We start from the raw sequence: 17,087 nt of genomic DNA, 5'->3' as shown, positions 1-17,087 counted from the left end.
CCCCACACACAGAGGGCCCCCACACTACTGCATTTAGCAGCACAGTCAGTGCTGCTGCATCAGCTTGGGGCAGGGTGGTAGTGTGGACGGCACATAAGTGCCGTCCGCACGACACAGCACAAACACACAGCCGCCGCCGGCAGCTGTGTGTTTGTTTTAGCAGCCGATGAGAGTCACACAGACTCTCATCGGCTGCTGCGCTGCGGCCCACTGCCAGAGCCTCTGTCTTCTGGCTCCCGCAGTGGCTGATGGGAGAGACGATGACATCTCTCCCATCATGTAGAGTGGGCCGGCCCGGGAGGACACCTGACTGAGGAGCAGATGCCGGAGCGGGGATTAAGGTAAGTGGAGATTTATTTATTTTTCTGTGTGTGTGTCTGGGGGTGGGGACAACTACTCCTAAGGGCACTGCTCGGGGGGGAGGACTACTACTAGGGGCACTGCTGTGGGGGGGAAGGACTACTACTAGGGGCACTGCTGGGCGGCAAAGGACTACTACTAAGGGCACTGCGGTGGGGGGGGAAAGGACTACTACTAGGAGCACTGCTGGGGGGGGAAAGGATTACTACTAAGGGCACTGCTGGGGAGGGAACGGACTACTACTAGGGACACTGCTGGGGGGGAAAGAACTACTAGGGGCACTGCTGGGGGGGAAAGGACTTCTACTAGGGGCACTGCTGGGGGGGAAAGGAATACTACTAGGGACACTGCTGGGGGTACTACTAGGGGCACTGCTGGGGATACTATTGGAGGCACTGCACACTGCTGGGGCCACTACTGGGGGATGCAGCATAGAGGAGGATTACTACTAGGGGTACTCCTGGGGGGACTACTGTTGAGGGGGGACTGCTACTGGGGGCATGGCTGGGCTCAGCTCTGTGTGGCTTGAAGGGGGCCCCCGCAACTTGGTTGCTCTGGGGCCCCCACAAGCCTTAATCCGGCCCTGTATGTTACTGAAGCTCATTACATACAGTTACACTTGCACTATAGAATATGAGGTATATCTGCTATTTGTGATATTTAGCTGTACAAATTTTAATATAATTTAATAGCAAGCAAAACAAATTGATGACATTATAGCTGTGCAGTATCTCACGATTTAAAACACATTTTTTTTCTAGCACTACTTACCAATTCTTTAGCAACATCTACAGTTGTAAAAGTTGTGGCACATAAGTTAAGTTTGGTACATCCAAATGCTCATTGTTTCTGTTTCAGATAGCACACAGCAAATTGAATAAATACAATTAGAAGGGCACATGCTCTTTGTAATACAGTAATATCACAAGATGCAAAATGATACTTTGCTTGCACAGCAGGCTTGTGGAGTATGGAGTTGAGTTACTTGGCCAACTGTACACCATAAGCCCAACTTTAAGTACATATTACATACAAAATAAGGGAATGGGATTGTATTACTGGCAGCTGTTTAGCCGCCTATTCAAATCCCGACAAGGAGAGACCGAGAGGCTGAAATCCTGATAGGCTGAGGTAAGTAGTCTAACTCTCCCCTGTCCCATCCCTAACCCTAACCTGCCTTTAGGGTAGCCTATCCTTAACCTCCCTCCCTAGTGCCTAACCCTAACATCCCCCTGTTAGTGCCTAAACCTAACTCCCCTCCCCGCACCCTAAACCTAATCCTCCCAGTTGGGTGCCTAACCCTAACCTCCCTCCGGCAGGTGCCTAACCCTAACCCCCCTTCCCCTAGCCTGACCCTAACTCTCCCCAGGTGGTGCCTAAATCAAAGTCCCCCCAGGGTGCCCTAAACCTGACCACCCCCCATGGCAACAGAACGAGTGCCTAGCTTACCTCAGTCGGGCCCATGGCCTTCTGTATTCCGGCGTCGGTATTATGACAGGCGTTTGTATCATGACGCCTGTCATATCTCCTTAGCTGGCGTTCCAGCATCGAGATTGTGACCGGCGGATATAACTATTCTCAAAATAAGTGTACAAGTGAAATAATATCAGTGCATCTAAAACACTGCTGCTACAAAGGCAATAGGTGGCACTCACCTTTAAAACAAAAATCTTTACATACAAGTGATGCTCTTACAGTGTTGTGGATGATGTTCTCTCTATTATTCCATGATGTAGAATTATCTCACACAGAGAAAATACTCAATAGTGTTATAACATATAAATAAAGACATCTAGGGGCATATTTATCACATCCGTGTTTTTTTTATGCGGATGTGATAAATAATTTTTGGTGTAAATTAGAGAAAATTCATATTTTCACACAAATTTACCAATGTTCTCTTGCCAGGAGACGGGCACCAATAAGAGCCCATTCTGGCTGTTTCGGTTCCTCGGTGCACATTCTGGAGCTTGGTAAATCTGACAGCTCGCAGCACCATAGAAACCTTTGGGGGCTGTGGATGCTGGATCAAATGGAGGAACTACAGCAGATATTTCCGATATCTGCTGTGTTCCCTCCATGGAACATTCGGAGAATATTTAATATTTGCGGGAAACAGATGTTTTCAGAGAATATCCCACAAACATGATTTGATAAATAGGCCTAATAGAGTTATACGCAATAAATCCCAGATAGAGTAGTGCACCAAATGCAAACATGTGTAGAATAAATACCCCTGCTTAAAATATGCTTGTAGTGAGTTCTTCCTTTCATGTGATTTTCTGCATCACATAAATATATTTCTCCCAGGCAGCATGGAGGAAAGAAAAGAATGAAAATAATCTAGTACAACACTGTATAATAAAGGATACTTGTAATCTACAGTGTAGTAAATTGCACAAATAATGACAATCCTGAAATACAGATGAATGGATCGCCTACCAGAGTACTATAAATAAAAGGCACATCAAACACAGCTTGGGTCCTTTTAATTATCGTTGATATCTAAAGGCTTACTACAAACTTACAGTATTTAAAGTAAGGGTATTTATTCTACACACGTGTGCAGTTGGTGTTCTATTGTCTATTTTCTCTGTTTTGTCCAAGATAATTCTACATATGACATACTGTATACACTACTGTAGCAATTCTACATATGATACTGTATACACTACTGTAGCAATTGTACATATGACATACTGTATACACTACTGTAGCAATTCTACATATGACATACTGTATACACTACTGTAGCAATTCTATATGTGACATACTTTATACACTACTGTAGCAATTGTACATATGACATACTGTACTGTATACACTACTGTAGCAATTCTACATATGACATACTGTATACACTACTGTAGCAATTCTACATGTGACATACTGTATACATTACTGTAGCAATTCTACATATGACATACTGTATACACTACTGTAAAAATTCTACATATGACATACTGTATACACTACTGTAGCAATTCTATATGTGACATACTGTATACACTACTGTAGCAATTCTATATGTGACATACTTTATACACTACTGTAGCAATTGTACATATGACATACTGTACTGTATACTCTACTGTAGCAATTCTACATGTGACATACTGTATACATTACTGTAGCAATTCTACATATGACATACTGTATACACTACTGTAAAAATTCTACATATGACATACTGTATACACTACTGTAGCAGTTCTATATGTGACATACTATATACACTACTGTAGCAATTGTACATATGACATACTGTATACACTACTGTAGCAATTCTACATATGACATACTGTATACACTACTGTAGCAATTCTATATGTGACATATTTTATACACTACTGTAGCAATTCTACATATGACATACTGTACTGTATACACTACTGTAGCAATTCTACATATGACATACTGTATACACTACTGTAGCAATTCTACATGTGACATACCGTATACATTACTGTAGCAATTCTACATATGACGTACTGTATACACTACTGTAAAAATTCTACATATGACATACTGTATACACTACTGTAGCAATTCTACATATGACATACTGTATACACTACTGTAGCAATTCTACATGTGACATACTGTATACATTACTGTAGCAATTCTACATATGACATACTGTATACACTACTGTAAAAATTCTACATATGACATACTGTATACACTACTGTAGCAATTCTATATGTGACATACTATATACACTACTGTAGCAATTGTACATATGACATACTGTATACACTACTGTAGCAATTCTACATATGACATACTGTAAACACTACTGTAGCAATTCTATATGTGACATACTTTATACACTACTGTAGCAATTGTACATATGACATACTGTACTGTATACACTACTGTAGCAATTCTACATATGACATACTGTATACACTACTGTAGCAATTCTACATTTGACTTACTGTATACTCTACTGTAGCAATTCTACATATGACATACTGTATACACTACTGTAACAATTCTACATATGACATACTGTATACACTACTGTAGCAATTCTATATGTGACATACTGTATACACTACTGTAGCAATTGTACATATGACATACTGTACTGTATACACTACTGTAGCAATTGTACATATGACATACTGTATACACTACTGTAGCAATTATACATGTGACATACTATATACATTACTGTAGCAATTCTACATATGACATACTGTATACACTACTGTAAAAATTCTACATATGACATACTGTATACACTACTGTAGCAATTCTACATATGACATACTGTATACACTACTGTAGCAATTCTATATGTGACATACTTTATACACTACTGTAGCAATTCTATATGTGACATACTGTATACACTACTGTAGCAATTGTATATATGACATACTGTATACACTACTGTAGAAATTCTACATATGACATATTGTATACACTACTGTAGCAATTCTATATGTGACATACTTTATACACTACTGTAGCAATTGTACATATGACATACTGTACTGTATACACTACTGTAGCAATTGTACATATGACATACTGTATACACTACTGTAACAATTCTACATATGACAATCTGTATACACTACTGTAGCAATTCTACATATGACATACTGTATACACTACTGTAACAATTCTACATATGACATACTGTATATACTACTGTAGCAACAAGTTTACTTCGGTGCACTTTGTCAAACATATGTTATCGATGTCTTACATTTAAATATTATATTCATTGATGTATAAATTAGCATATCAATATATCGATGCCCATAAGAATTTTTACCTGATTATTGTGTAAAACAATGATAATGCTAACAAAAAAGTTATTATGCTTGCACTACATTTTTTGTGCTTCATTTTATTTAAATATGGTCAAACAATGTTTTGTTTTTATTGTAGGGTTGGACTGCCAACTGAAATATGTAATGAATTGCAATATAACCATATTTTATTTCACTGAGAAATACCCAGAGTTTAAAGAATGCACCTGTGCCGAAGATATTTACTGCACTGTTAAGAAACTACTGGCAAAGGACTGTAACCCCAGAAATGGTAAGCAACTTTGTGCTACTGTATATTTAGTGTTGATATTGTTTAACTAAAATTACATAAATGTCTACTAATAACAAAATTAGGGGCCTAAATTCTAAGTCTCGGAGAGCGATAAAGAGGATGGAGATAAAGTACCAACCAATCAACTCCTAGCTGTCCACTTTATCTCTCTCCAAGGTTTAGTACATAGACCTCTTTATCTAATACCAGTCTTTTCTACAGATTAAATAATTAAAAACAGAGAAATGTAATGCTTTAAGACTAGTCTTTTTCACAAACTACATATAGCAAGTAAATAGTAGATATACTGTATGATATAATTTATGAATATTTAAATATGTGTACTCATACAACAAATGTAATTGTGTGACATTGTGGACTATCGTCACACTTTTGCATTAGGTTACTAGGTTAAGGCATAATTTAGCATGCCAAGATGGCAACGACAAGAATGCAACATTTTGCAATATTGTTTTATAAAAATAACTGGGTGAAATGGGATATTGTAAACTCCTTAACAGCTTATCATTGTTTGGCAACTGACATCTTAAACAAATCTTACATAACATTATTAACAGACAAAGGCCCTCATTCAGAGCCGTACGCTCTGAGCAGAGCGCACGCTCTGAATGAGGGCCGGGCTCCATTTTCATGGAGCGTCCTCCTGGACGCTCGTATAGCTGTGGGTCACCACCCACAGGCTATACGAGCGTGCTTTGTGATGGTCGCGATGGTCGAGACCATCGCGACCAACGAATTTGCGAGCCGGAGCCTGCGGTTGAGGTTTTCAACCGCAAGCTCCGGAGTGATTTTGGCTCTATCAGAGCCAAAATCACTCCCACTGACATCACTAGTGATGTCAGTGGGCCGGCTTCTGACGGGAGGCGTTTCCGTGGGAACGGCCCCGTCAGGGAGGCATGCCCCCGGCACGCCCACCAAAGGGGGCGTGCTGTCAATCAACATTGACAGCACGCCCCCTTTGATCGGACACAACGAGCGAAGGACTTTCCTTCGCTCGTCGCGTCTGGCGCATGCGCACGACGGAGCTCCCTCTGTCGTGCGCATGCTCAGTCCATAACATCGACCCACTTGCGAGCGGACAGCCGCTCGCGAGTGGGTCTGAATCAGGCCCAAAGACAATAGTGGTGGTTAAATTTGGTCACCTTTGACTGATAACATAAAAAATAACAGTTGTGATGGACGAATTGCAGACAGGGCAAGGCCGTTAGTGGTGATCAAAAGCTTCAGTGCAACTATCTTATGCGTTGTGCAACAAATACCCCAACACAACTATTATATCATAAGTTGAAGTGACTCTAGGTTGGGAAGCACTACATCCTCTGTCCCAGCACAACTATCATATGTGTCAGGGTAAGAATAAGAAGGGGTGAGAAATAGCCCTCCCACAATTGATAGTTACTCTGCATCCCAGCACTCCTTTACATCTCATGCATATATATATATATATATATATATATATATATATATATATATATATATATAGGAAACAAAATGAGGTGGCACTCCAAGACTTGTAACTGGTTCAACATTGGTGCTTTATTGCTACGTTTCGGGGTCCAGCACCCCTTCGTCAGGACACACATAGTCTAACATCACTCATGATCAGCTTAAATACCCACAGAACAACACTCACCTGTCCCGTCTCACACCAGTCACCGGCGTCAAGCGCCATACTTCCGGTCTCAGCATCAACGTCACATAGGAAGTGACGTGACTCTGGGCCAACACACGTGAGATCGGGAGAGGAAAATCACAGCCCGGAGCACAGTCTGTGTGCATGTAACCATGGAAACCGGTCACATGAACACGCTGAAAGCTCCCAATTGTGTACACATCATTTAAAAAAAGGCATATTACTTCTATTTGTCATACTTAAATACAACAGTGGACAATGACATACAACGAAAACACACAAATACAGTGAATATTAAATATGGCTGGAGTGCACATCACGAATCAAGGACATATAATGTCCATGTACATACTCACAAAACTCTATTAACTATTACATTAAATACACACACAAACATAATGATGAAACCTGCAAATTCACTACACATGAGTGTGACTCTCGATATTATGTTTAAACATATCCCTGCAATCCAGGAAACTAGAAAGAACATACACGGTGTCAATTACACCCCCAAACAATATTTATAGAAAACAACTTAAGCTTAATGCCTCATTCAAGCCCCTCGGGCTAACAGTATCTAACTAGAATATCCACTTACATTCCAACTGAAGCAATTTCCGCGATCTATCACCCCTACGTAACATAGGTGGTACATGGTCAATGATACGATAGTGCAGCATGGCCATATTATGTCTGGCCTCAGCAAAGTGTCTGGCAACCGTCTGCTCACTGGTGCCAGACAACAACGCCGACCGAATTGCTGACCTATGCTGCGCCATCCGTTCCCTGAACTGCCTATCCGTCTTGCCCACGTAGTGTAACAGAAAGTGCAAAACTATTGCATCTCTATAGCGCTCCCTATAGGACAAATTCACATGAAAAAAACACCCTGTGAATGTAACACACAAAATGGGATATAATCACCTAAATAGACATATGAGAGTCCTCAATGGTGGAACTACTATGGTAACTTGTCACTCCTTTGGACCTGGATCCATCGATCCAATATACATGTACAGGAGAGAAAGAAATATAATAGTGTAATAGTCCTTAAAATGTTGAAAGGTTTAATAGTGGTTGCACTTACAAACATAGAAGAAATAAAAGCATGTCATTGTATCTCCCAAGGCATGTAGCAGGTCCGTGAGTCTTGAAAGCCAGATGGTAATCAGATTAGGTCTCCGGATACCCAGTCTGCATAGGCAAAAAGACAACCACGATCCTCCAATTCCTTGGGACAGCAGAAAAAAACGATCTCCAGGAGGGCTGCTTAACGCGTTTCCGACCTAATGGTCCTTCATCAGAAGCATAGCCCTTGGATGTGAAACAAACCTAATATATACCTACACTAATACAATACACCTGCTAACTAAAACAGCCGCTAGTCGGTAAGTCCCGCTCTCTGCGCATGCGCACAGCTGATGCTGGTCACGTGAACTGTCACGGTCCACCTGCGTCACGCTGCCGCTGCGTTCCAAAGGTCCAGAAATCCATCCATAACGTGGAAGTTCATTTCCCCCCACGTGTTATCAAACATCACGTTGCCGCTGCGTTCCAAACATCACGTGGTCGCTGCGTTCCAAAATACAGAAACTCCTTTTATTCCATAGCGAGGATCCAAAGGGTTGATGTATCCGTGTTCCACGGTGGGTTTCCATGGAAACAAACGGGGAGAAAAACTATCGGGGAGGTTTATTGTGACACCCACGTAGTGTAACCCACATGGGCAAGACAGTAGCAAGACAGTAGGTAGATCACGTATTTCGTTGTGCAAGTCAGAGGAAATCTGATCGAAAACACCTTACCTGAGTAAGGATGAAACATTTTTTTGCCTGGCACCAGAAAAGAACAGGTCGCACATCCAGTGCACCTGAAACAGCCACCCTGTTTCCTGGTTAGATTTAGATCCCTAGTCCAACCGGTAATATCAGTCTTCACTACAAGGTCCTTAATATTGGCACCCCTAGTGAAGCTGGGCATTAATCTACTGTTCTTAAGACAAGCCAACTCAGGATCAGAGGTCACCACAGACCATAAACCTTTAGCCTTTTTGCAAGTCGCATGGCTCTTACTGTCAAACTGTTGGACCCAGGGTATTAACTCCTTGTTCATCTTGTGGCTGCGCTCCCCCAAAAGCTCACTACGTTCCTTAGCCAGGGCCCTATTCCTGGCCTCAACAAGTATTTTTATGGGGTACCCTCTTGCCACAAATTTCTCTACCACTTCCTGGAGTTGTATATCTCTCTCTGCCGGATCACTAGTAATTCCGCAAACACGAATAAATTGCGAATAAGGCAAACTGTCAATGGTTGCCCTCGGGTGGAAACTATCAAACCTAAGCACCGTATTTCGGTCTGTTGGTTTAGAAAATAGTTTAGTATAAATTTTGCCAGGTCTAATCGAAATCTGTACATCCAAGAAATTAATCATGGATTTATTAACCACCATGGATAATTTAGCTGGACATTCTGAAGCATTGTGTCTCATAATCAGCTGATGTAACACAGGCTCTGTCCCCTGCCATAACAGCAAAATATTGTCTATATATCTGAAATATTTAAACACACAGCTACTAATATCGGTCTGTGTGAAAAATAAATCCTGTTCCACTATATACATATACGCATTTGCGTATGACGGGCTACGCATGAGCCCATTGCACAACCAGCTAGTTGGATCCAAAAACGACCATCGTATATGAAATAATTCCGAGTGAGCGTGAATTCTAATAGCTCAATAAAAAAATTAATATCTGGACCAACATATTTGGGATTATTTGTTATAATAAGGCGTTTGACCGCCATCAATCCCTTATCATGCGGAATGCACGTATACAAACTGGTGACGTCAATGATTGCCAGCATCACATTATCAGGAATAACCCCCCATATCTCACAAGATCTTATCAGGGATGATGTATTCTTAAGATGGGTGAATGTGCCTTGGATGCATGGCTGTAAAAAAGCATCCAGATAGGAAGCAATCGGCTCGCACAGAGACCCCCTAGCCAAAATAATAGGCCTACCAGGGGGGCTCTGTGTGTCCTTGTGTATCTTGGGGATTGTGTAAAAAATAGGAACCACAGGGTGTTCCCTCAACAGCACACTTCTGATGTTTTTATCAATGATACCTTCTCTCACTGCTTTATCAAGAATACATCCAAGCTCTTGCTGAAAAACTACAGTGGGATCATTACTTAGCATTATGTATGTAGAAGGATCAGATAACAACCTTTCACATTCCCTCTTATAATCAACAAGATCAACAACAACAATCGCACCCCCCTTATCAGCCCCTCTGATAATGATATATTTTCTAGAGCTGAGATCTTTTAATGCTATACGCTCAATCTTGGATAGATTGTGGTATCTCAACGGGGTACATTCCTTGCTTGATTGTTCCACAATCCTAGAGAATGTCCTAATAGAGGAGTTACCGGACTGCGGATCAAATGTTGAAGATGGACCTATTTTCTTCACCTGTGCAGGCAGTGTTTTGGCAATGAGAACACCCCCTTGTGTCTTATTCTTTCCAAAATGTTCTCGTAACCAAAGTTTTCTCTGCAATTTATAATTATCCAATTTCCATTGGAACTGATCATGTGCTGTGGTTGGAACGAAACTCAACCCTCTGCTCAGCACCTGCATTTCATCTGGTGTTAGGGGAGTTTGTGACAAATTGAAGATCAAATCTTGCGGCTCCTGGGTGGCCTGCTGCTTCCTCTGCCTCTGCGACTGCCCCCCTCTACGTGTGGGCCTGATCTTGCAGAGGCACTTCTTGCCCTCGTATCCACCCCTAAAGGGATATCACTACGATTACATGAATACATATATGATTGTGCACCTTCCGTATCACTAGCTGATGTGCTAGAAGGCAGATTTGGACGCACCATGGTTTTCCTATTTTTCCATTTACAACTCTGGAGTTCCTGAGTCGCTTTGGATGAATTGGATAACCATTTGTACACCCGATGTGAGGCATAATCTTGCTGTACTTTATACAATTTCTCTTTCTTGTACTGAATGAGTTCTTTTCTATAAGTATCAATCTGCCCCTTCAATTTCTCCATCCACTGAGTGGACTGATCTGCTGACAACACCTGTAAATGTTCCGACTCAAAAGCTGCAATCTTCTCTTTAGTAAGATTTAATTCTTTTGTAGATTCTTCTATCACAAGCAGCATGAGGTCCATGGAACACTTATTTAAGATTGAGATCCATCTGGTACAAAAGGGTGCACTTTATCTCCCAATTGTGGGGGTGTTATGCACTCTAAACCCCCTAGGTATCTGTTTGCTCCTATAGTATTCAGACAGTGTTAACCCATGATACAGGAAGTCCACCTCCCGTTTCTTAAGTTTAAACCAATCCTTGTACTGATCCTCATTGGATACATTTTCAATGGAGTCAAACACAGGTTCCGTATATAGAATATTACTTGCCTCTGCATTGGAGAAACTGAAAGTATCTGTTGTGTCACACTGTAACATGTGTAGCAAAGAGTCTGCAGATTCACTCTCCATAGTGCTTATCTAATAGTGAAAATCTTGCAGTGAACTAAGCATGAAGCATAAAGCCCCACTTCTACACCACAATGATACCAATGCTGTATAAGTGCACTGATCCAATAAAAAAAGTGTCCTTAGTGCCACAAACTTGGTGCTGTGATCAGTCAGTGAGTCCTGTAAACCATGTAACAATCAGCTTACACAGGTGCCATGATCAGCCTATGATGAAGCGTCAGCAGACAGTCCACCCCCAGCTGGCATGTAGGAATCCAAATATCCGGCACTCAGTCGGCCGCTGCAGCCAATGTATCCTTGCTTGGGTGCCTTCCCCGAGTAGGATCCACCCCTCCAATGCAGGAAACAAAATGAGGTGGCACTCCAAGACTTGTAACTGGTTAAACAACAGTGCTTTATTGCTACGTTTCGGGGTCCAGCACCCCTTCGTCAGGACACACACAGTGTAACATCACTCATGATCAGCTTAAATACCCACAGAACAACACTCACCTGTCCCGTCTCACACCAGTCACCGGCGTCAAGCGCCATACTTCCGGTCTCAGCATCAACGTCACACAGGAAGTGACGTGACGCTGGGCCAACACACGTGAGATCAGGAGAGAACAATCACAGCCCGGAGCACAGTCTGTGTGCATGTAACCATGGAAACCGGTCACATGAACACGCTGAAAGCTTCCGATTGTGTACACATCATTTAAAAAAAGGCATATTACTACTATTTGTCATACTTAAATACAACAGTGGACAATGACATACAACGAAAACACACAAGTACAGTGAATATTAAATATGGCTGGAGTGCACATCACGAATCAAGGACATATTCTGTCCATGTACATACTCACAAAACTCTATTAACTATTACATTAAATACACACACAAACATAATGATGAATCCTGCAAATTCACTACACATGAGTGTGACTCTCGATATTATGTTTAAACATATCCCTGCAATCCAGGAAACTAGAAAGAACATACACGGTGTCAATTACACCCCCAAACAATATTTATAGAAAGCAACTTAAGCTTAATGCCTCATTCATGCCCCTCGGGCTAACAGTATCTAACCAGAATATCCACTTACATTCCAACTGAATCAATTTCCGCGATCTATCACCCCTACGTAACATAGGTGGTACATGGTCAATGATACGATAGCGCAGCATGGCCATATTATGTCTGGCCTCAGCAAAGTGTGTATATTTCTATAAATAAGTATGGCGCTTGACGCCGGTGACTGGTGTGAGACGGGACAGGTGAGTGTTGTTCTGTGGGTATTTAAGCTGATCATGAGTGATGTTACACTGTGTGTGTCCTGACGAAGGGGTGCTGGACCCCGAAACGTAGCAATAAAGCACTGTTGTTTAACCAGTTACAAGTCTTGGAGTGCCACCTCATTTTGTTTCCTGCATTGGAGGGGTGGATCCTACTCGGGGAAGGCACCCAAGCAAGGATACATTGGCTGCAGCGGCCGACTGAGTGCCGGATATTTGGATTCCTACATGCCAGCTGGGGGTGGACTGTCTGCTGACGCTTCATCATAGGCTGATCATGGCACCTGTGTAAGCTGATTTTTACATGGTGAACAGGACTCACTGACTGATCACAGCACCAAGTTTGGATCAGTGCACTTATACAGCATTGGTATCATTGTGGTGTAGAAGTGGGGCTTTATGCTTCATGCTTAGTTCACTGCAAAATTTTCACTATTAGATAAGCACTATGGAGAGTGAATCTGCAGACTCTTTGCTACACATGTTACAGTGTGACACAACAGATACTTTCAGTTTCTCCGATGCAGAGGCAAGTAATATTCTATATATGGAACCTGTGTTTGACTCCATTGAAAATGTATCCAATGAGGATCGGTACAAGGATTGGTTTAAACTTAAGAAACGGGAGGTGGACTTCCTGTATCATGGGTTTAACACTGTCTGAATACTATAGGAACAAACAGATCCCTAGGGGGTTTAGAGTGCATATCACCCCCACAATTGGGATATAAAGTGCACCCTTTTGTACCAGATGGATCTCAATCTTAAATAAGTGTTCCATGGACCTCATGCTGCTTGTGATAGAAGAATTTACAAAAGAATTAAATCTTACTAAAGAGAAGATTGCAGCTTTTGAGTCGGAACATTTACAGGTGTTGTCAGCAGATCAGTCCACTCAGTGGATGGAGAAATTGAAGGGGCAGATTGATACTTATAGAAAAGAACTCATTCAGTACAAGAAAGAGAAATTGTATAAAGTACAGCAAGATTATGCCTCACATCGGGTGTACAAATGGTTATCTAATTCATCCAAAGCGACTCAGGAACTCCAGAGTTGTAAATGGAAAAATAGGAAAACCATGGTGCGTCCAAATCTGCCTTCTAGCACATCAGCTAGTGATACGGAAGGTGCACAATCATATATGTATTCATGTAATCGTAGAGATATCCCTTTAGGGGTGGATACGAGGGCCAGAAGTGCCTCTGCAAGATCAGGCCCACACGTAGAGGGGGGCAGTCGCAGAAGCAGAGGAAGCAGCAGGCCACCCAGGAGCCGCAAGATTTGATCTTCAATTTGTCACAAACTCCCCTAACACCAGATGAAATGCAGGTGCTGAGCAGAGGGTTGAGTTTCGTTCCAACCACAGCACATGATCAGTTCCAATGGAAATTGGATAATTATAAATTGCAGAGAAAACTTTGGTTACGAGAACATTTTGGAAAGAATAAGACACAAGGGGGTGTTCTCATTGCCAAAACACTGCCTGCACAGGTGAAGAAATTAGGTCCATCTTCAACATTTGATCCGCAGTCCGGTAACTCCTCTATTAGGACATTCTCTAGGATTGTGGAGCAATCAAGCAAGGAATGTACCCCGTTGAGATACCACAATCTATCCAAGAATGAGCGTATAGCATTAAAAGATCTCAGCTCTAGAAAAGATATCATTATCAGAGGGGCTGATAAGGGGGGTGCGATTGTTGTTGTTGATCTTGTTGATTATAAGAGGGAATGTGAAAGGTTGTTATCTGATCCTTCTACATACATAATGCTAAGTAATGATCCCACTGTAGTTTTTCAGCAAGAGCTTGGATGTATTCTTGATAAAGCAGTGAGAGAAGGTATCATTGATAAAAACATCAGAAGTGTGCTGTTGAGGGAACACCCTGTGGTTCCTATTTTTTACACAATCCCCAAGATACACAAGGATGCACAAAGCCCCCCTGGTAGGCCTTTTATTTCGGCTAGGGGGTCTCTGTGCGAGCCGATTGCTTCCTATCTGGATGCTTTTTTACAGCCATGCATCCAAGGCACATTCACCCATCTTAAGGATACATCATCCCTGATAAGATCTTGTGAGATATGGGGGGTTATTCCTGATAATGTGATGCTGGCAAGCATTGGCGTCACCAGTTTGTATACATGCATTCCGCATGATAAGGGATTGGTGGCGGTCAAACGCCTTATTACAAATAATCCCAAATATGTTGGTCCAGATATTAATTTTTTTATTGAGCTATTAGAATTCATGCTCACTCGGAATTATTTCATATACGATGGTCATTTTTGGATCCAACTAGCTGGTTGTGCAATGGGCTCATGCGTAGCCCCGTCATACGCAAATGCGTATATGTATATAGTGGAACAGGATTTATTTTTCACACAGACCGATATTAGTAGCTGTGTGTTTAAATATTTCAGATATATAGACGATATTTTGCTGTTATGGCAGGGGACAGAGCCTGTGTTATATCAGCTGATTATGAGACACAATGCTTCAGAATGTCCAGCTAAATTATCCATGGTGGTTAATAAATCCATGATTAATTTCTTGGATGTACAGATTTCGATAAGATCTGGCAAAATTTATACTAAACTATTTTCTAAACCAACAGACCGAAATACGGTGCTTAGGTTTGATAGTTTCCACCCGAGAGCAACCATTGACAGTTTGCCTTATTCGGAATTTATTAGTGTTTGCAGAATTACTAGTGATCCGGCAGAGAGAGATATACAACTCCAGGAAATGGTAGAGAAATTTGTGGCAAGAGGGTACCCCATAAAAATACTTGTTAAGGCCAGGAATAGGGCCCTGACTAAGGAACGTAGTGAGCTTTTGGGGGAGCGCAGCCACAAGTCGAACAAGGAGTTAATATCCTGGGTCCAACAGTTTGACAATAAGAGCCATGAGACTTGCAAAAAGGCTAAAGGTTTATGGTCTGTGGTGACCTCTGATCCTGAGTTGGCTTGTCTTAAGAACAGTAGATTAATGCCCAGCTTCACTAGGGGTGCCAATATTAAGGACCTTGTAGTGAAGACTGATATTACCGGTTGGACTAGGGATCTAAATCTAACCAGGAAACAGGGTGGCTGTTTCAGGTGCACTGGATGTGCGACCTGTTCTTTTCTGGTGCCAGGCAAAAAAATGTTTCATCTTTACTCAGGTAAGGTGTTTTCGATCAGATTTCCTCTGACTTGCACAATGAAATACGTGATCTACCTACTGTCTTGCCCATGTGGGTTACACTACGTGGGCAAGACGGATAGGCAGTTCAGGGAACGGATGGCGCAGCATAGGTCAGCAATTCGGTCGGCGTTGTTGTCTGGCACCAGTGAGCAGACGGTTGCCAGACACTTTGCTGAGGCCAGACATAATATGGCCATGCTGCGCTATCGTATCATTGACCATGTACCACCTATGTTACGTAGGGGTGATAGAAATTGCTTCAGTTGGAATGTAAGTGGATATTCTGGTGAGATACTGTTAGCCCGAGGGGCTTGAATGAGGCATTAATCTTAAATTGCTTTCTATAAATATTGTTTGGGGGTGTAACTGACACCATGTATGTTCTTTCTAGTTTCCTGGATTGCAGGGATATGTTTAAACATAATATCGAGAGTCACACTCATGTGTAGTGAATTTGCAGGATTCATCATTATGTTTGTGTGTGTATTTAATGTAATAGTTAATAGAGTTTTGTGAGTATGTACATGGACATTATATGTCCTTGATTCGTGATGTGCACTCCAGCCATATTTAATATTCACTGTATTTGTGTGTTTTCGTTGTATGTCATTGTCCACTGTTGTATTTAAGTATGACAAATAGTAGTAATATGCCTTTTTTTAAATGATGTGTACACAATCGGGAGCTTTCAGCGTGTTCATGTGACCGGTTTCCATGGTTACATGCACACAGACTGTGCTCCGGGCTGTGATTGTCCTCTCCCGATCTCACGTGTGTTGGCCCAGCATCACGTCACTTCCTGTGTGACGTTGATGCTGAGACCGGAAGTATGGCGCTTGACGCCGGTGACTGGTGTGAGACGGGACAGGTGAGTGTTGTTCTGTGGGTATTTAAGCTGATCATGAGTGATGTTACACTGTGTGTGTCCTGACGAAGGGGTGCTGGACCCCGAAACGTAGCAATAAAGCACCGTTAATGAACCAGTTACAAGTCTTGGAGTGCCACCTCATTTTGTTTCCTGCA

General features: G+C 41.9%; 1 protein-coding gene across 1 annotated transcript in view; it reads left to right on the top strand.

The window, feature by feature from the left end:
* GFRAL (GDNF family receptor alpha like) overlaps positions 1–17,087 on the top strand; it is a 121,241-nt gene that overhangs the window by 15,604 nt on the left and 88,550 nt on the right. The window contains exon 3 of the mRNA XM_088479743.1: positions 5,269–5,421. Within this exon, the coding sequence (XP_088335869.1) occupies positions 5,269–5,421 (153 nt within the window). The remainder of the gene's footprint in view (positions 1–5,268; positions 5,422–17,087) is intronic.

This window comes from Taudactylus pleione, unplaced genomic scaffold (genome assembly GCF_031769625.1).
Source record: "Taudactylus pleione unplaced genomic scaffold, aTauple2 ptg000244l, whole genome shotgun sequence".
In the NCBI taxonomy this organism is placed as follows: Eukaryota; Metazoa; Chordata; class Amphibia; order Anura; family Myobatrachidae; genus Taudactylus; species Taudactylus pleione.
This window is presented reverse-complemented; position numbering and strand designations above follow the sequence as displayed.